The sequence below is a fragment of the Procambarus clarkii genome, chromosome 92, assembly GCF_040958095.1.
Source record: "Procambarus clarkii isolate CNS0578487 chromosome 92, FALCON_Pclarkii_2.0, whole genome shotgun sequence".
Taxonomy (NCBI): Eukaryota; Metazoa; Arthropoda; class Malacostraca; order Decapoda; family Cambaridae; genus Procambarus; species Procambarus clarkii.
In genome coordinates this window covers 4,936,883-4,958,827 of record NC_091241.1, presented here as the reverse complement: position 1 = coordinate 4,958,827, position 21,945 = coordinate 4,936,883, and the positions used below count along the sequence as shown (strand labels likewise).

General features: G+C 40.2%; 1 protein-coding gene across 2 annotated transcripts; it reads right to left on the bottom strand.

The window, feature by feature from the left end:
* Positions 1 to 3,516: 3,516 nt before the first annotated feature.
* CycY (cyclin Y) lies at positions 3,517 to 20,038 on the bottom strand. Of its 2 annotated transcripts, none has more exons than XM_045770028.2 (8): positions 19,902 to 20,038; positions 14,764 to 14,867; positions 13,182 to 13,350; positions 11,837 to 11,868; positions 10,039 to 10,227; positions 9,159 to 9,292; positions 6,222 to 6,374; positions 3,517 to 4,355 (listed from the first exon to the last, which is right to left on the bottom strand). In XM_045770028.2, the coding sequence occupies exons 2-8, from the start codon at positions 14,833 to 14,835 to the stop codon at positions 4,067 to 4,069; spliced, it is 1,038 nt and encodes a 345-aa protein (XP_045625984.1). In that variant the 5' UTR covers positions 14,836 to 14,867; positions 19,902 to 20,038; the 3' UTR covers positions 3,517 to 4,066. The 2 variants fall into 2 exon arrangements, with proteins under 2 accessions (XP_045625984.1, XP_045625986.1); XM_045770030.2 differs by lacking the exon at positions 19,902 to 20,038 and adding an exon at positions 19,777 to 19,884.
* Between the last annotated feature and the right edge of the window lie 1,907 nt (positions 20,039 to 21,945).

Genomic DNA, 21,945 nt, shown 5'->3' with positions numbered 1-21,945 from the left:
CCCTATCAGATTATCAAAATACACCACCTCAACTACTTCATTTAAACCATGTTCTGCTGGCCAGACCCAGGCTTAGTGGTCATGTGTACTGTGTCACTTGCACCAGTATCACCCTGCACTTTAATATTAAATATTTCCTGCTGCCCTTTATCATTTGCTCTGCTCTCTCCCCTCCCCCTAGACACTTTTTATATAGTTTGCCACTTCTAAATTCCATTACCAATACAATGAACAAAACAAAATATTAATCCTTTTGCACTCTTGGGGAAAGGGGGGGGAGGAGACAAACATATTCTCATTCAAATTGAACCACGCACTCCTGTCCCTTGCTCAGAGATATGTAAAAGATTTTTACTGAACATATTTTGTTGCGAAGCTATTTATAGGGTTAGTATCAAAATGTTTGGATATAAATGTTCACTCGCTTTTGGTTTAAAAAGTTATTTATAGGCTTAGAACATTGATTTTGGAATTAAAATGTTAGAAAATTAAGTCTGAAACATGGCAAAAGATGATAAATAACCAATGTCGGATATGTGAGGTGTCGGCACAACATATAATTGCTAATGAAACAATTCAAGGATATTTTGGATTGGATGCCACGTTAAAGCATCAGAACAACCGAGTAAAATCAGTGGATGATGCATTAACATGCAATTGGAATGCAAACGTCTGAATAGTCAACCCTTAAAACAAGCATCCTAAATAATCATTTCCATATTTATTGTAGTACTTTTAATTAAAAGATCTGCATATTTTATATTTTCTAGTTGAGCCTTATCCTATTTTCTATTATTATTACCCAAGAAGGTCATCTCGAGATTATTTCGGAGCTTAGCGTCCCCGTGGCCCGATCCTCGATCAGGCTTCCTTTTTGTTACACACCCCCAGGAAGCAGTCTTTAGCAGCTGTCTAACTCCCAGGTACCTATTTACTGCTAGGTAACAGGGGCATCAGGGTGACAAACATTTTGCCTATCTGTCTTTGCCTCCACCGGGGACTGAACCCGGAACCTCAGGACTACGAATCTGAAGCGCTTCTCCATTCAGCTGTCAGGCGCCCTGACAGCTGAAGGAATATAGTTTTAGGTTAGGAAATGCTACTCACACTTAACAATACCTTGTGTTACTATACATGATGGCCATTGCCAGCATCTTTCAAACACTGTTTTGTAAAGAATGTCAAAGATGAAAGACAGAATTTGCATCAGCAACCTTCTCTGAATGTGGGATATAATTCAGTAAAGGCAGGAAGTTTGATGTTAAAATGCTATAATCAGAAGAAAGTATTAAGCCACTATATAGCCATACTGGAGAACTATTTAATGATAATGTTGTGGCTCTCTTCACTAGGTATAAAATAACAGTACAGAGCTTCCTACTAATATTTCACTAAAAGGGACAGTAAAAACACAGAGCCTTGGGCAACACAGTATATAACAATTGAATACTTAACCATATATAAAACTCTGTAAAAAATAAGCAAAGTATTCTTTGTAATATGATTAAAATAAGGTCATATTGAGCAGCAGATTCAATAAGTTATTAGTGCTCAACCTGTAAGGTTAGCTGTGGTAGAGCACGAGCTGTACCGAAACAAGTAACTTTGCATGCACTGTAGCAACACGAGCGATACTATAGCAACACTGCTCAGCTATATGATTTAACTACCTTTTCCCCCTCTAATATTCAATGACCAGGTGTAGTACTGAAGTAAGAATGGCACAATCAAATGAGATCAATTTAAATGAACATTCTTAATACAATAAGAAGTTACTTTTCACTAAAATGGACTTTAAACTAGTTAACTCAAAATAAAAGTGTTCCTGGTTTTAAAAAATGTTAAAAAGTCTTAATTATAGTCAAAACATAAAGAGGACAAGGACGAGATAAGTTCACTCCAAAGTGAAGGAGTGTGTCAAGCCAAGAGGAAGAGAAGCCCAAAATATTCAATATACACTTTAAAAATTAAATGAACAATAATGATAGATATAGGTAACTTGAACAGCTATGCCAAGCTAAAGTAAGGCAGAAGTGCAACAAACTTAATGCAACTACAGTAATACACACACAGAACGGTCACGCAGAACTTTTCATCAACAGAAGGTTGGCTACACTGACTTACTACAGTGATAAGAGTGAGTTGAAGAGTTGTTAAAATATATCAAGTGTTCTGGTGGATGGATGGATGGCGTAAGTTAGGCATGAGCCAAAATGTTGTAACCTTTAAGATATTCATCACTATAGTGCTCTCCATTACGTGAGAGCACTATAGTGCTTGGAGACAGCACTAACAAGTCTACTTCAAATTCAACATGGGGGTCACCCATTATGGAAACTTATGTGGAAGGAGTAGAAGAGGTGAACAGTAATGAAACAATGTCAGTACAGGAGTACAGAAAGGTTAGACAGTATATAACTTCAGCCTGACATATAGAAGTGAAATGTGGGTATGGACAGTGGCCAAGAGCTCAATAGTACATACACTAGTACATTTGTTTATTTTTGCTATTAAAAATATGGCTGATGTGTGTAGGATGGGTATAGTAGCAAGACGTGGAGTGAATGACAGGGGCGAGGGAAATGAATTGTGGCGCTGTGGAGTGGGCAAAGTGTAAAACACAGATGATGTATTTATTAATGGCGAAGAATCGTTTAACAAGAAGGGTGCACAAGTTAACATAAAGGGCTTGTATGGTAGAAGCATGCAACCAATATCCTGGAAAGGAAGAGAGAAACAATATACAAAAGGAATGGTGTGGGGGGGGAGGGGGGGGGGAGAATAGGTTTTAGAGCCTGAAAGAGTGAGAGGCTTGTGTGATGATTGAACCTCCTGGAGAACCTTCTACTGTAGGCACCCCATGATGGGAAGCGCCCAGGAGGCAGTAAGGCATTGAAGCAATAGTGTGTAAACATGAATGCATGTATGCCTATGTTAATTATTTATTTATTAAGAAATGAATCTAATGCAAGTAGAATTTCCTAATGTTAATCCATAATCCTCCTCACACTTCAACTTTGGCAAATACAGTACCATTTCTTCCTCTAGCGAACTTGTTGAGAGCATCTCCACACACCTCAAGTCTGCATACCATTCCATTGTATTCTCTAAAGTAATACAAGCACAAAATAATATATATACCAAAGAACAATTATGCCTAGCTACAAAAAGCCGATAAGGTGAATGATCGATACGTAATTACACGAAGTAATACAACAACTTGTTATAAAGATGAATTAATAACATAGACGCAAGAGATTAACTCGGACACAAATGGCCTCGTTCTCAACAGTGGCACATCACAGTAAAAAATGGCTTAAGTGATTATCACTCCTTGCAAAATATCAGTCATACCTGTACACACAACACTACCCGATTACCTCTGTTACGCGCACTTTCCATTCTTGGAAATGTACACTAGATATCACTGTATAGTATCAGTCGAATGCAAGTTTTATAATTTTTTAAATTTTTACATTACAGTATATATAAAAATGCTGGAAACCAATAAAAAGATTTCATCGTCCAAGGTAATATATTTATATATTTATTTTTATATATTGCTTGAATAAAGGCTTTCACTGTCTCAAGACACAATCAATATTTGCTTCCCTTTCATATTTTAGTGTTTCTCACTGAGGAAGCAAACTATACTTTTCCACATTTTCTTTCATATTAATTAGTAATGAACACTTATTTTCAAGTGTTTGCACACTGCTATACACATATATAAATTTGTCATACAATACTTTGTTTTTCATTACAACATCCCCATTGTATAAAAGACTTCATATATTTCACATACAACACAGTTTTTGTATCAAATGTGTGAGGTAAAATAGTATCTTTTAATTTGCTAGTCATAATGTGTTTGGCAAATATTGTGAGATTAGTCAGGGACCAGCACAACATGGTCATCATGAACTCTGGTTTCATCATGTAATAAAAAAATATCACCACCACCAAAGTTAACAAACATGGAGGTTGAAACTGAAGCAAGATGATGTATATTTCTTAACATATTTATAGACCTCTGTGCATAATAACTTTATCTTAGAACCTAAGATCACGAAAGGATCGCTACCGAGCGTCGAGAGGCAGCAGCACTGATATTGTCCAGACTGTTCCACTTCTTATGGCCATTGCGCCCCATCTGGGCAGCATACTTATCTTCACAGATACGTGACATGGCCTCCAACTTCTGGGCACGCTCTTTACTCAGAGTTTCTGCTGGGAATGACAAATCGTTGGCCTCTGCCAGCGTGCGTAAGCTGAAGTAATACTTGGCATAGACAGAGGAGGGCACATTTATGTTGAACTGGATCATTACCAGGTACTGGCGCTCCAATTCATTCCTGTTCATCACACAATTTATATTAATTACAAAATAAAACATGGAACAAAATTATTCATAAAAAAGTCAAGTGTTATATGTTTTGAAAAGCACTTTCCTGCTGGGTCCCCAGTAGCTACCCCCCAAAAAATGCCAAGACCCATACTTCCATGTCTCGGAAGATCACACCAGGCCTATGAAACCCACCCTTGCCTACTGGAAGCCGAAGCAAAATATCTGGGGCAACAAAGCAAATAACTGCTCGAGGGAAATTAGGAACCACGAGGCAAACAAGGCAAATGATAATTTCTGCAGGGTATACAAGTTAACCAAACCACACACTAGGAAGTGAAGGGACAACAATGTTTTGGTCCGTCCTGGACCATTTTCAAGTCGATTGTGTCAAGTTGATTCACTTTCTAGTGCGTGGTTTGGTCAACATATTTCAGCCACGTTACTGTGACTCCTCGTCTGCACAGGGTATACAACTTATCCATGATGAGCTTGACAACCATTAGATGGGCAGCCCAGGGCACCTGGGGTCTTGGCCACCCTGCCATCTCACTCATGAACCACCTTACCTCCAGAATTCCTATTTTTCTACTAGTTGTTGCTGGTTTTTTAGGATCTGCCCTGCTTACCAAGTTTTTTCCGAGGTTTGGGATAATCTCCGATCCATAAGCTCCTTAATCTCACCCCCCCCCCCTTTTTTTTTTGGTTGTGGCTCCATGTAAGCAAGGTGGATCTTGCGGGCCTGATGCAATTTTCTAAGGACTGGTAGTAGCAGCCCTTAAAACTGAGCTACTGAGGGAGCCCTTCCAGAAATGTCTCGTCTTCCAGTAGACTAGACATTTTATTACCGAGGTAATGGTGGATGCTCAAAACCTCACTAGACAAAAACATTTGACTAAGAATTGTGAGCAAGGTGTAAAAGAATTGCCAACAGCAATTTTTACAGCAGTGCAAAAATCTTACTTTCTGATATTTATCTTGGAAAATCAAATAATTGAAAGTTCAGTCTCACCACAAACAACTGCAAGGCAGTAGCTATTCAATTCTATCTTCAGGCCTCCCCCTCATCCTTCCCTCAATAACCCCCACCCATACATCCCCCAACCACCTTCTTGTATACTTCCTCACCTAACCTCACATATCACCCCCACCCATCCCCCTCCCTCATTCATCCCCCACACATTCCTCTCCCTCACCCATACCTACACACAATTCCCCCCCTAACCCACTCCCATTCTATCCCCTACAACCCCCCCCCCCATCACCCATCTCCATTCAGCCCTTCATCAACCACCCCCACATCACCTACCCTAATTCTCACCCATCCCTACACACCAGTGCTGAACACCACACATCTCCACCCAACACCACACATCCCTGCCCGACCCCAAACATCCACACCCACGCATCCTCGTTCTTGCCAAACCCCACACATGCACAAATGTCCTCGTTCTTGCCGAACCCCACACATGCACAAATGTCCTCGTTCTTGCCGAACCCCACACATGCCTGCCCTGACCTGACCTCACACTTCCAGCCTATGTGAGCAAGCTAGGCACACAGTCACAGTAATTGTGAGCACAGTGTACACCAGCCAATATTAACTGTTGACCATCAACTATACTGAAATGAGCCCATGCACAATTATTGTAATAAAGCATAAAGTAAACCTATTGTTTAACATGTGTTCAATCACTGGATATGAACATGAAATAATGTTCTCCATTTATTAAAGTGAAGTGTTTCCATACCTGAATCAATCCCATTAGTTGTCTTTAAAACAAGATATCCATTACAAGTAATCTACCTGCAAATATTACTGGTGTGTTAAATAGTAATTGAAAACAGAGAGCATACAAAATAAGAGTTGTCTTACATGTCATCAACAGAGATGTCCTTTAATATCTGGCAATAATCTACGTTCCACACAGCTTGGTCGTCCCAAACTTTACTGGCAAGAATGATAGCACCTAAGACAATGCGCTTCCATGTTCCCGGTGTCATGTCAATGTCCGCATATGTCAACAATCTGAAAATAATATATAGCATAATATAAAAAAAAAAATATACAAGGGGGATTAGGTATTAAACAGAGATGATCTCTGGAAGGAAGAGGCTATGTAACGTTGCCGAGGCATGCCGAGGTAAAGTAAGACGTCTAAACAAACATGGTACCCTGTGTAAACATGTTTTTATATCAACTTCATTCCTAGATAATTCAACTGAATTTTGCTAGATTCATATCTTAAAAAACTACGCTAATAATAGCAACGAAACACTAAAAATTACTATTTAAATGATTCTTACAATGAACTAATGTCAAGGTCCCTATTCTTGCCTAGCTGTAACAATTAACCAATATAATATACCAGTATATATTACTACATAAACATGTCATTATGTATGATAATTAACCATTAAGAGAGCAAGCCATATTCATATGTAATGCAGCAAACAGGAGCACATTGGTAACAGTGCACAGAAATGTACTGTACTGGCATCATTCGTTGCACTGGTTGTCACTGTGCTCAATAGGTCTCTCTGCTGGGCTAGTGACCATATGAAAAAAATTAGGCTTTCTCCAGTATTCAATGAACTACTGTATGATGGAACTCTGTTGTATATCCGCTACAGGTCATTAGGCTGCTGCTGCACGATCCACACAAAAAAAGTTTGGGCACAACCAACTGCTCAGTCACCTGGGGCTGCCTCAACATCAACAACACTGTAGCCAGAGCAAAGTCGCCAGAGGAAGGGAAAGTAACGCTGGTTAAGAGTCCCCCATGAGGCCAACTAAGTCTGAATCTGTGACAGAACCAACTGGGACTTCCGCTGGTTCACCAGGAACCCAAACCCAGCGAACTGGGAAAGAACCAGTTCCCTGACTAGTACACACAAACCAGTTGTCGAGGTAGGCCAGGACATGAACCCACAAAAAACAAATACAATAACGACCTGTGTCAATCTGGTGAAAACACAAGAACCCAGATGCAATCTAAAGGGAAGCACCCTGAAGCAGTAGACCTGACACTCTACTACAAAAACTAATCAATCCCTGAATCTTGGATATACAGCACTGTATAGGGATGTGTCAAACATCCTGGAGGTTCAGGGGGGAAATCATCCAAGACCCAGCCTCCAACATGAGATGAACCTGGACCAGAGTGTTCATACAGAAAGTAGGTCAAAGGATGAACTAGTTCAATCAATGACAAACCGAGGATGAACTGGAGTTCTGCCAAGTCCCATTTTGGAAACAGGAAGAGGACATCCAGCAAAGAGATGCATTCGTTTTGACACTGCTGGAAGCCACCCATTCTGCAATGACCCGATTCAGGCAAGGGGAAGAAGCCTGCTCCAAAAGCACTGACCCCCCAGAAGGGAAGGAGGATTGACCAACTCCAATTGATGGCCTTGTAAAACAACCCAAAAAGCCCACAAATTGTGGGACAAGAAGTCTGCAAACCAGACGAGGCCCCCCCCCCCCCTCCACTCCATCAACAACTGCCCAGCGAAAGGAACAAACCAGTGGTAGCCCTCTGCAAAGTATAAAAACAGCGCCAACAAGCAGAAGACACATCAACAACAGGAAAGACACGACCTGAATCTGGCTCCAACAAGAGCCTGCAGTGACACCCAGCAGGTGAAGCCCTGGCCCTACTAGATCATCTCCAAGAGCGAGGATAAGAACCACAGGAACAGAAAAGTTCAGAATTCAACCGGAAAGAAGCAGCCACAGAAGACCAAAACCGAGTAATCACCTCCGGAAAGAGGGGGGGTGGGGGAGGGAGGAGGAGAAGAAATAGAAGAGAAAAATAAAAAGGTGGATAAGTGGGCCAAGGCCCAAGCTGGATTTTCTCCATCATAGTGCATGCTGCCTCTCCTCCTCCTGTGGCAAGTCCCAGTTTTTCTCTGTGGTTATTTAGCATCAGGGCAGCCTAGAGAAACCCAGCATTGAATGTAATTAAATGCCTCTTTGAGGCATTTGGCTGCATGCAGAAGCTGGGCTGCCTGGTGGCATTTAGTATCATGAGTCCCACTTATTTTGAATGTTGTTCTTGTTCTGTGTGAATTGTTTGTGGTATTGATTGTCGATTTGGAGGCTTAGGTCCTCGTTATTCCTCCAGTTGTGTGTAAAGCTTCTGACTTTCTGGGTGATTTCCTGGTGTGGTGGTGCATTGTCACTCAATCTCTGCACCTCTGTGAGGGGTTCTGGTGCATTGTCACTCAATCTCTGCACCTCTGTGAGGGGTTCTGGTTTTGGCTCTGGTTCCTAGTTGTCTATGCTGAACTCGTGCTTTTGATGTGACCATTTGCATGGAGCAATCTCGGCCTTATAGCTTCAGGAAGCCACCGAGATTCGTCCAGAAAGAGGCATTTCATTACATTCAGTGCTGGGTTTGGAAACAGGCTGTGGATGGGTGGGTGGGATGGGCTGCCATCTAGTATTATTTTGACAAACAGTTTAACAGGCTTCAAGAATAGATTGGATAGGTACGTGTTAACCTAGTATAGGTCAAGAGGCCTGCTGCAGTGCGTCATAACTGACATGTTTTTATAGGAAAAAACACAGTACAGGTACTGCAAGAAGTAGGAGAGTTAATTATATGGAAAAATATTGGAATCAAGGTAAAAAGTGTGGCGAATCATGATAGACAATGCAAAACAAAAAGGCAACTCGAATTCAGGTAAGAGGCGGTATACTCTACACAACTCATCTTCCCTGAACTAATCTAACCTTACCACATTTATTCCTGTATTGTGACCATATCAACAGGTACCACTCTCTCAGTGCTTGCAAACTGACACTAACCTCTCCAGGTAGACTAGCGTAATGATTGCACATTCGGCAGTGAGCTGAGCAGCATTGAAGAGTGTCCGTACAAACTTGTAGATGTGCCGGTGTTCAGGATTGTGTCTGTCATAGTCAGGAGGAACTCCATCCCTCTGAAATGGAATACCTTGCTCTTGACCGTTTCTTCTACATTATGCAAGTTTAGAGTAAATACACATAATTGGCCCTTATGAGACATACTATACCTTGTTGTGTAATGCACACCTAGTAATGGAAATCACTGTTTAATGACATTTGTCTACAAACACACTTGAGTGAGCAAAATTCCCAATAGCCCGGACTAATAACCACATGTCACCATTAATGTCTTTGTACACATTTGCCAATAAGGCAAGTCACCATGAATGTGTTATGAAGCCAGCACCAATCTTGAGGTTATCTTGAGATGATTTCGGGGCTTTTTTTTAGTGTCCCCGCAGCCCGGTCCTTGACCAGGCCTCCACCCCCAGGAAGCAGCCCATGACAGCTGACTAACACCCAGGTACCTATGGTACCAACACTCAAGCAGCAACCTCATTGGCTCAAAACTCTCAAGACATTATACTACACATAGATGCAAGCCAATTATCAGCCGAATGCCAAATTTTGTAGCCCAATTAAAATGTTTTATTTTTGTATTATATTTTCTCCACAGTACAGTATATTATTGCACATGTACAGTACTCCTTAAATTTATTTAAATGTCTGCCAAACAAACCTTGTACAGTAATGTTCAGTATTTAGACTCCAAATATAACCTTTTCAAAAAGGTTATAAGGAAAAAATATTCAAATGTGCTTCATTCATCAAGATTTATTTTACTATGTTTAAACAAATGCCACTATATAAAGAGACTTACCGTTAATGGGTGAAGTTTCTCATCGAATATGTCCAGCACCCTGTTATCATTTCGGTTTCTGATGTGGTAGTATATTGCAAGTGCTACACACTTTATTGTGTTTTTCAGGTTAGGCTGGGAGACTGTCGAGTCATCCAAATAGATAGTTGAGCAGGATGAAGACTTCTTCAAAGTTCGACCATCATCCAACTGGTTTACGAACAAAATTGTAGTAAATAATTCAATTCAAATACATAAAAATATATGACTAATCAGATATTCATTGAACACATCGCTCCAACCATTTTCCTGTCTAAATATAGCAAGCAGCAAGTGGCAGAATAGTGAGACAGTAACCAATGCAGGGTCACTGCCAGCCACTTAACTATCAAGTATGTAGGTAGAAAAACTGATAAAGATTATCGAACAGAATAATATTAATATTATGCAGTACAGTAAAGTTGTTTACTAATATTCAGACTGAAGAGGGCCATATTATGGAAAAGTTTAGTATACAAGGGACAAGGCCAAAGAGATAAGCAGACAGACCAGACAAACACGTGTAACCGTGTTGCTTGGGGTATATTAATACACTCCCATTCTCACGACTCGGTATGTAACACCGACTCGTGAAGATCACCAAGCACAAATATAAAGTTATAATATGACAGACTATATATAATGCATTTCAGGAGTGGGTGAAGTTTAAGACAACCACGTGATGGGTCGGCCATGCTTGCTAGCACACAGACCAAAGGGCCAGAGCTCAACCCCTGCAAGCACAACTAGGCGAGTACAGTATGACTCCATGGACATGTCGATGCTTGCACTTCTTCACACATTTATATAGCCATTTGTTTCAGTAGCCAAATAAGTGATGTTATAACGGTGAATATTATATATTACCTCATCATGTAGCAGCAATAGATAAAAGGAGCAAGTCATTGATGAAGAATATATATATTTTGCCATTTGCTTTGAAATTTCCCATGAATCAGATTTTTAAGCAACACTATTTCTCCCATACAATTGAGCAATCATATGCAAACATTCACACTTACAAAAACTATGTATGTGTCAATGAACAGCTGTAAAAGTATTAAATGTTTGTACACATTGTAAGACTGGATGACTATTTCCACAATCCAGGCAAAACTGCTTCACATTCACTATGGTAACACTAGCATAAATTGTTATACTGTACTGTACAATCCTCTTTCTTCTTTTTACTCTAGGATTGACCAATCATTTGTGAACATTATCACAAAAACAAATTACATATAGTAATAATCGGCTGCAAAACTAACTACATATACTGTACAGTACTTCATTCATGTTTAGTACTCCATCAACCTGTTCGCTCAAAGTGTAGTTTAGGGGTATGGGAGGTGCGTGTGCATAAGACGTGACTATAATGCAATCCTTTTTGTTTTTAAATACAATAATGCAATCATCTGCATAAACATTAACATGTAAACAAAACTATGCATGACAACCAGCATTACAACGTAAATTATTATTTTTTTTTTTTACACAGTGCAGGATAATCATTTATTGAATAAAATCCATTTCAACCCCACCATTGAAATAACATTAAATTTGTAAAAATATCCTTTTTTAATATTTTTATTAAAAAAAAATCATTTGTGAACACCTACATTTAAAGAAACTAATGAACGATAATAAACAACATTATAAATTAGAAAAATGCAAAAACATTCACGTGCAGCACTCTGCTAACCCACTCATACCCGATTCACCTCAAAGGGTAGCACGTGGGCAGACCCCGTAACGCCAGAGTGTTAGGTAGAATACTCACATGACTTCTACTTCTTCTTCTGATAAGGCCATCTGTAAGAAAAATAAAATAAATAAATAACCTTGTTCAAGTCATCACTTGAAATTTCTTGCCAATCTTGCCACAACTACGTTGAGAAATACATAGATGAGAATAGACTAGACAATATTTCACCTGCAAGGGTTTTACACTACACAAAGTCTATTTTCAACTTGTTACTTCTTTACATTGGTGTCGAGAAACTGTGTTCTCAACAACAAATATCACATACATTAATAACCCAACCCACATGCACAGAGAGAAAAGTGACAACATTTTGGTCCATCCTGGACCCTCATCAAACCTAAATGCTGTCACTTTTTCACATGTGTGGGTTGGGTTATTAATTTTCAGCAACATTGTGACATTTGCTTCACAAACATGTGATATTTGCATTCACAATGCAAGTACCTGTACAGTACTGTATCTATAACTAAATTTTTTCAAAAATAATTTTTGCTGAACTATAATTTGCAAATTCGGGTAACAATTCAAAATAAACATTTACCAAATATACAGGCTGAATCACCGAGATAATTGACAGATGAGATTGCTGAAGTCTGTGTTAGACGAGGTTAGGCTACACGAGAGAAACACGGTGGCTTTATGAAATAATGTGACCGAGGGTCCAACTCACAATGAGAATGATAGCCGAGAAAATAGTGCAACAAGGCATTACAGAGGTAAGAGGTTGAAAACAGACGAGATGTAAAAAAGCATTAATTGTAATTAAATGACTTTCTGGTATGGCCTCGGTGGTTTCTTGCAGCTACCTCACTGAGATAGTTTCCCCAACTGTGTCATATCAGCCATAGGAGTCCCGTGTGCCTCATCAGAGACCACAGTCTGAACCTGGCCCCGCCCCTCACAGAAACACAGGAAGCAGAAGATTGTTATGATTACCCCTCACTGAGAAAACATCCAGAAAGCAAGCAAAATATTACAAACAACTGCAAACTTCACAGAAAGCAAAACACGTAAACACCATTAGACGCTTAGTCCACAGCTGAAGACTACAAACTAACAATTAGTAAAGAGGAAGAAAGGTAAAGAATCGAGGAAATGACACACTTTGTCAAGAAAGAAGGGGGGTAAAAATTATAATGAAAAAAATATTATATAGTTTTCTTTTGCAGAGTGGTAGACGGTTGGAACAAGTTAAGCGAGACGGTGGAGGCCAAAACTGTCTTGGTTACAAAACGTTACACGACAAAGAGTACTGGGAAGACAGGACACTACAAGCGTAGCTCTCACCCTGCAACTACATTTGGGCAACTACAAAAGCTTTCTTTCACTCACACTGTAAAGGTTATTCATAATTACTTACTCTCAATAAGTTGTCTAGACTTGGAGAGGAAGAGTGGACCAGCTGAGGGATGAAGGCTTGGGTCCTGGTCAAGATCATCAGGTTCTCTCTCACTGATGTGTTGCAGGTTATACATGTGCTCCTCAGACACATCTTCATGGTTAGCATCTCCTGACCCTCCACCAGCCCCCTGCCATGTAACAACACAAATACTGTATTACACAATACTCTTCTCATAGGTGAAGCATAACAAATTGACATTTACCATGCCACAGCAAGGTATGCCTTAGATAATCCACACACGACAGCAGTACACTAAATATTCATGCTGTAGCCAGCATGTGTCATACTTGTACTAATTATTCATAAATTATCCTCCTCCACCTTTGACTTCCTTCCCCTTCTGCCTGATTATTTATAATATTATAGACATCATTAAGTACTAATATTCACTTAATTTTGGTACTGTATACACATTTTCTTGTGACTCGAGATGTAAATGATCACAATCATCACACTCCATAGGTCACAAAAGTTAAAAGAATGTGGGCTGAATAAAAATGCGAGATTTATGTACTACTGTATGTGATCAGCTCACAACTGAAGGATCCAGGTTCAGTCCCCCAGGAACAAGATACAATTGGATTCATTTCCTTTTACCTGATGACTTTGTTCACCTAACAGTAAAATAGGTACAGACTTCCTGGCCCCCAAGAACAGGAATTATTGAACAGGTTACAATAAACAGCGTCAGCTGCTTTTGTGTCTATCAATTACTTATCATTTCCCTAGTCCATAGATTCAAGACTTTAGTGTGCCTCTTCTTCGTGTAATCCCATACACTCGTCAAGCTACGTATAGAGTTCAATCCGAGGTGTTACACTCCACACAGGGAAAGCCACAAGGCTCCTATTGACAGGCTCCTATTGACTGGTGAACATGGCACAAATTGATGAAAACAATGTAGAGAAGCACCAAGTTGGTAGCAGACATTAATGATGACAGTTTAACTAACTCTTAACACTTTGCGTAGCCCGGTGTGCGTGCCCCAGCCCACCCAAAGGTGGGCCTGGCATTTCATGGGAGTGTGTACCCACACTAAAAAGTGTATACTCTTTCCAGTGTTCTGACCTCAATTTCTGTGCTGTCATTCATTTTGGTATCAAATCGTTTGACATTTACAGGTGCACATTTTAAAACTAGTCTCATAATAATCAAACAATAACTGGAATTTTAACAAACATTTTAATTCTCAATGCAAAATGCATCTCCGTCGACATCTGGAAAGATAATTATGGACGCAATAGCCGTCGCCACGAGCTGAAAGTGTTAAGTCCAAGATACATTGTATTTTAAAGTTTCCAGTCTATACATAAATGCATATTGTACAGACACCAGACATTTTGTCAAAGAAAGAAAAACAAAATTAATAGAGAAAGCTTGGGAGTTTAGTTCCTGAACTTATTATGTGCCTCTGTAACCCTTTACACCACTGCCCACGGCATGGGTATGGGGTGCATAATAAAGAAAGAAATTGAATTGAATAGAGAAAGCTATAAGGAGTACCTTAATGGGATACATAATGACAGTAGTCAAGACAAACCTTTTGACTGGAGGCAGAGCGGCCCGAGCCTCGACCTCCAGGGTACACACAACAGCTGTGCTTGTTCCCCATTGTTATTCACTACCACTAGATCCTCTACTCCCCTGAAAAAATATATAAAAGTATTCACAATTAGACCACAGTAATTCTAGATTTATTTTCAAAAATACAAATTACCACAGTATTTTATTCTGAAAACATATTCAACTTTGGCATTTGTGTGAATACTGTACGTAATTATATATTGTATTACAGTATTACCATTTTACTACACTTTACAATAGTAAAGAAGAAAAAAGAACCAAGTGTTGAACGTAATGAAATACTAATTTCTAGATGATCTCCGGTGGCTCCCTAAAGTTACTATCAGTAACTGTAGCTTCAGGGAACCCTAAGACCCTTCCCCGCAGAAACAAAAAATTAAAACGAACAGATCCAAAGTGCAAAATAAGGTCTTCAGAGAACCAGACAATACGAATTTCAGAGAATAACAGAATACAGTACATAGGTGTTTTGAGACACCTCCATGTACTCTGTGGAAAAAAACATTAATCAATACAAACCACAAGGGGTTTACCAGGGCGTGAAGGGTAAACCAAGCTGGACACCCATGCACTAGGGATGCTATGCCAGACCTAAAAGTAAGCCTACACAGCTGTAAGGGTCAATCTCAGTGTACCGTATGAAACAAGTTTGAGTCCCCAGTGCTCCACCAGACAACACTAGTTCCACCTGTTTTAACCCAGGTTAGGGGCAACTAGACCCCTAACCTAAGACAAGGGCAACTCCAAACAAAACACACCTTTAAGAGTACAAACTCTTGAACATACCGGAGAACTCTGTTAGTGCATGGGCAGTGCTACAGAGCACTTGGGAAAGGTAGCCCTGAGCATTTGCAGCTTCAATCACCAAAAATCTGGGCTCATGCTACATCACAAGTTACAAACCAATACCATATAGAATCAAGTCCAAAAACCCACTTAGCTGAAAATCACCGGAGCCAACAACCACTCAAAATTATTAACCACACAAAAAAGAAGGGAAAATGGTGGGGACAATGAGCCACAGGGAGCCCACTAAGAAAGGGCACTTCATTACATTCAATGCTTAGCTTCTGGCAGGGTAGCTTCTTAGCTCAGTAGCTCCCAGAGCTTTACTTGAACACCACCTCAGTAGAGGAGGCCAAAGGGAAAGTTCTTAGTAAGACAGAAGAGACAAATTGGGTTAATGCACGAGAGAACAATGGTTTGAGAAGTGTGCCTGGGAAAGAAGGGATTCAAAAATTGGAACCCTTAAAATAAATTAAAAATTGCATTTTTTGTAACCAGAGAAAGAAATTAAACAATCTTTATTTAAAATATTGAATGCTATATACACAACATTTTTTATTCCCATCATTTCAATGTTAACCAGTTTTACTTGTTTGTTTATATACAAGACGATACATACGGTTATGTGAGCACATAACTATGCATTTTACTAGGTCAAGTAAAAATGATACCACATTTAAAATTATAATGTATGATTATTTACATACATACATATAATATATATATACATATATATACATACATATAATTATATATATATATATATATATATATATATATATATATATATATATATATATATATATATATATATATATATATATATACACATACATATATATACATATACATATATATACATATACATATATATACATATATATATATACATATACATATATATACATATACATACATATACATACATATACATACATATCCATATACATATATATACATATACATATATATACATATACATATATATACATATACATATATATACATATATATACATATATACATATATACATAAATTACTGTATTTCGATAACATTTTTACATCTTCATCATATAACATTAATCACTGCACTGCGCAAAGCGCCTTTAGGCGCTCTAAGAGTTGTGAGTTTTGTTTTTTAATTAGACTATATTTTTATGTTTTTTAATGTTTTCATTACTCTTTGTGTTCTGAAAGGGAAATAGTTGACTTTGGAAACATTTTGACATTAACTTTACCTGAGCATTTATGAAAACAACAAAAATATGTCCTTGACAATTGCACCAAGACTTTTTTGCCGAAAATGTGTGAGCAGTGCAGGGGTTAAGAAGGCTAACTAACTTTATTCAAATTTTCTACTTGCTATAATGCTCTAGATGTTGGACCACCCTCAGTTAGGTTACCTGGTTGATACCTGGTTGATGGGGTTCTGGGAGTTCTTCTACTCCCCAAGCCCGGCCCGAGGCCAGGCTCGACTTGTGAGAGTTTGGTCCACCAGGCTGTTGCTTGGAGCGGCCCGCAGGCCCACATACCCACCACAGCCCGGTTGGTCCGGCACTCCTTGGAGGAATAAATCTAGTTTCCTCTTGAAAATGTCCACGGTTGTTCCGGCAATATTTCTTATGCTTGCTGGGAGGACGTTGAACAACCGCGGACCTCTGATGTTTATACAGTGTTCTCTGATTGTGCCTATGGCACCTCTGCTCTTCACTGATTCTATTCTACATTTTCTTCCATATCGTTTACTCCAGTACGTTGTTATTTTACTGTGTAGATTTGGTACTTGGCCCTCCAGTATCTTCCAGGTGTATATTATTTGATATCTCTCTCGTCTTCTTTCTAGTGAGTACATTTGGAGGGCTTTGAGACGATCCCAATAATTTAGGTGCTTTATTGCATCTATGCGTGCCGTATATGTTCTCTGTATTCCCTCTATTTCAGCAATCTCTCCTGCTCTGAAGGGGGAAGCAAGTACTGAACAGTACTCAAGACGGGACAACACAAGTGACTTGAAGAGTACAACCATTGTGATGGGATCCCTGGATTTGAAAGTTCTCGTAATCCATCCTATCATTTTTCTGGCTGTCGCAATATTTGCTTGGTTATGCTCCTTAAACGTTAGGTCATCAGACATTATTATTCCCAAATCCTTTACATGCTGTTTTCCTACTATGGGTACATTTGATTGTGTTTTGTACTCTGTATTATGTTTAAGGTCCTCATTTTTACTGTACCTGAGTACCTGGAATTTATCACTGTTAAACATCATGTTATTTTCTGATGCCCAGTCGAAAACTTTATTAATATCAGCTTGAAGTTTTTCAATGTCCTCAGCCGAGGTAATTTTCATACTGATTTTTGTGTCATCTGCAAAGGATGATACGAAGCTGTGACTTGTATTTTTGTCTATATCTGATATGAGAATAAGGAAAAGCAGCGGTGCAAGGACTGTACCCTGAGGTACAGAGCTTTTCACTGCACTTGGACTAGATTTTATATGGTTGACAGTTACTCGCTGAGTCCTGTTTGACAGAAAACTGAGTATCCAGCGTCCTACTTTACTGGTTATTCCCATTGACTTCATTTTGTGTGCTATCACGCCATGGTCACATTTATCGAAAGCCTTTGCGAAGTCCGTGTATATCACATCAGCATTCTGTTTCTCTTCTAATGCCTCAGTGACTTTGTCGTAGTGCTCAAGTAGCTGTGAGAGGCACGATCTTCCCGCTCGAAATCCATGTTGGCCTGGGTTGTGAAGGTCATTGGTCTCCATGAAATTGGTGACCTGACTCCTAATCACTCTCTCAAATACTTTTATGATGTGCGAAGTTAGTGCAACTGGTCTATAATTTTTTGCCAATGCTTTGCTCCCTCCCTTGTGTAGAGGGGCTATGTCTGCTACTTTAAGTGCATCTGGTATCTCCCCCGTGTCCAAGCTCTTCCTCCACACTATACTGAGTGCCTGTGCTACCGGCACTTTGCATTTCTTTATAAATATTGAATTCCATGAGTCTGGACCTGGGGCCGAGTGCATGGGCATGTTTTCAATTTCTTTTTTCAAAATTTAGTGCGCTCGTGTTTATATCAGTTATATTTACAGGGGTTTGAATATCCCGCATGAAGAAATTGTCTGGATCTTCCACCTTCATGTTGTTTATTGGAGTGCTAAACATGTCCTCATACTGCTTTTTTAGGATTTCACTAATTTCTTTGTCATCCTCCGTGTATGAACCTTCACTTGTACGAATAGGTCCAATACTGGCAGTGGTTTTTGCTTTTGATTTTGCATATGAGAAGAAATATTTTGGACTTTTCTTTATTTCCTGAATGGCTTTCTGTTCTAACTGCCTTTCTTCAGTTTCATATGAGTGTTTCAATTTCCGCTCGATTTCTTCAATCTCCCTATTTAAATTATTCCTTCTTTGACGGGAAATTCGTGTCTGCATAAGCAGTTCCGTTATTTTTTTCCTGCGTTTATAGTGTCGTCTGCGTTCTCTTTCTACGTTAGAAAAATGGCTAGATGGCCTGGACCCCACATATCACTTTCTAGTGTTTGGCATATACCCTGTACTGTAGATTTCACACCAATTCTAACCTACATTTTACCTTATATTAGGAATGTGTGAAGAATAAAATAGGCAGGTGTGAATGTTAAAAACATACACCAAACCTGAAATATATTGGCTATGAAATTAAAATATATAGACAAACTGATCACAATGTCATGCCAGACTATGAAACGACCACACTCCCACCTGCCACTATGCCGCTCCAAGTAACAACCTGTTGGACCAAGTTATCACAAATCGAGCCTGGCCCCAGGCTAGGCTCGAGGAGCAGAAGAACTCCTGAAACCCTCTCCAGGTATCTTCCAGGTACCTTCCAGGTATCCTCCAGGTCATCCCATACACCTAGTGCCCGAAGCTAAAGCATATGAAGGTTAACTTAATAAGTTTTCTAAAGAAGTGGGCAAGAGTCGGCCATCTTTCCTGTTGACTGGGCACTTGGCACCACCAAGAGCCCCTGTTTACATCTGGGCATCACCCTCCCCAGCTATGGTGTCCAGCTCCTGTGTCTCCCAAGCACGTACAGGCAACCCTGTCCACCTCTAACACAATTACCAGCCATCCTACAGCTACCCACTTCCTGACAGTCTCCTTGTGCAGCCAAAACAACATTTACTTGGCTTCTCGGGTCTCCAGCCTGATCCCGTGTCAAGACCACTTGTTGACGGGGTAATTTGAGCCGTGCTGGGAAAACTGTAGTTACGTCGGCCACTCTGGAAGAGGTGACACATACTGGCTTACCTGGTCAGGACATATTCAAGGCGTTGGTGAAGAACTACAGCAGCAAATCACTATTCAAAACAAGTGTTCCGTCCATCAGCCATGTTGGTTGGGGTAATCTTGATCGCTTGTCCGATTGTGCCTATTCACTGTTGCCATGTCCATTATGAGACACAATAAAAAGATACATTTCCGTAAATATATAATAAACATATAAATTCGTAAACAATACTTTTTAATCCTCCTAGAAAAAACTCTAAGATGTAAAATATATAAAAACAATTGTTGCGAGGAAGTCAGCACTCATGAAACCCGGACAGAGATATAGACGCAAGGAAGATCGAGCGATGATTGGCCGAGAGGATTGTTGTTATGTGAGGGTGTGTGGTGATTGGCTGAAAGAATTGTTGTTATGTGAGTGTGGGCGGTGATTGGTTGAAACTGGTCTTATGAAGGGGCACTGTTCCTCTCTTGTATTCACCTGCTGGTATTGTACACCTCCGCCCACTATTAATGAGCACCTTGCTGCCCCACCCTCACCAGTCACCTCTTGACTCTACCACCATTCCTTTTCACATTAGATTAAGACACTTTAACAGCCAGTATATATAGAATCTACGTGCGAGGTTTGCGCTAACCTAAACAATATATAAAGGGATACATAGTTTTATATTCACGATCTAGCCATAACTATATGTTACAATAAAAACCCCAATTAGCAGGAGGATTTGCCATAACCTACATATAGTGCTGAGAAATCTGTTATCCAAACACTAATAAACAGAGTTTACCTCAGGGCACCATATCTCGATTGGGCTCAAAGGAGACGAATTAGCCAATGGCTTAAGAACTAAAAGCCATTGACTATAAGTAGTCAATAGCTTTTACCCGAATTTACCTGAGGCCCACTAAGATTCTACTGGCCTCGATGAGGACAGGAAGTCGGTGGCTTGTTAAGGTTCCCCATTCGTCCTGATGATTTTATCAAGCTGGGTTTTAAAGTTTAACAGTTTTGGCATTTACGTCTTCGGCAGGTAAGCGATTTCATGGGTTTATAACCCTGTGGGTGAAAAAGCATTTCCTGTTTTCAGCCCTACACTGTGGCTTCTTGACCCAACCACTTTGACTGGACGGTAGAGCGACGGTCTCGCTTCATGCAGGTCGGTGTTCAATCCCCGACCGTCCAAGTGATTGGGCACCATTCCTTAACCCCCGTCCCATTCCTAATCCTTATCCTGACCCCTTCCAAGTGCTTCTTGGAAGGAGCTTCTTGCTTCCCCTTCCAAGTGCAAGAGGGAGCCGAGCGGACAGCACGCTGGACTTGTGATCCTTTGGTCCCGGGTTCGATCCCGGGCGCCTGCGAGAAACAATGGGCAGAGTTTCTTTCATCCTATGCCCCTGTTACCTAGCAGTAAAATAGGTACCTGGGTGATAGTCAGCTGTCACGGGCTGCTTCCTGGGGGTGGAGGCCTGGTCGAGGACCGGGCCGTGGTGACACTAAAGCCCCGAAATCATCTCAAGAAGCTATAAAGTCGTAATGACTTGGCGCTTTCCCCTGACAATTAAAAAAATTCTTGAGCGTGAAACTGTTGCTCCGTGTTTATGTTACATACATAAAAGTTGGACAAGAGGTAGAGCAGCAGTCAGAACAGCTAACCAAACCCTTGGAATAATCAAGCGGACCTTTGATTTTAAATAAGAGAAGAGAATTATCAAGGGAAAGCGCCAGGCCGTTACGACTATATAGCACTTGGAAGGGGTCAGGATAAGAATTTGGGATGGGACGGGGAGAAAGCAATTGTGCCCAACCACTTGGACCGTCGGGGATTGAACTCCGACCTGCATGCAGCAAGACCGTCGCTCTACCGTCCAGCCCAAATGGCTGGGCTGACTTTAAGGAAAAGGTGTTGACCAGACCACACACTAGAAGGTGAAGGGACGACGACGTTTCGGTCCGTCCTGGACCATTCTCAAGTCGAATCGACTTGAGAATGGTCGGAATGGCTTTGCTCTACTCCTACCTCGTAAAATTTGACATACTCAGCCCCTGCCAGTTTGGCTTCCG

Bases quoted from the DNA above. Each gene is read 5' to 3' on its own strand.
- CycY (XM_045770028.2), bottom strand. From the start codon at position 14,835: ATGGGGAACAAGCACAGCTGTTGTGTGTACCCTGGAGGTCGAGGCTCG. The intron at 9,293-10,038 runs GTAAGTCTCTTT...ATTCCATTTCAG, and splicing joins AGAAACTTCACCCATTAACG to AGGGATGGAGTTCCTCCTGA. The intron at 6,375-9,158 runs GTTAGTGTCAGT...TATTATTTTCAG, and splicing joins ACGCTAGTCTACCTGGAGAG to ATTGTTGACATATGCGGACA.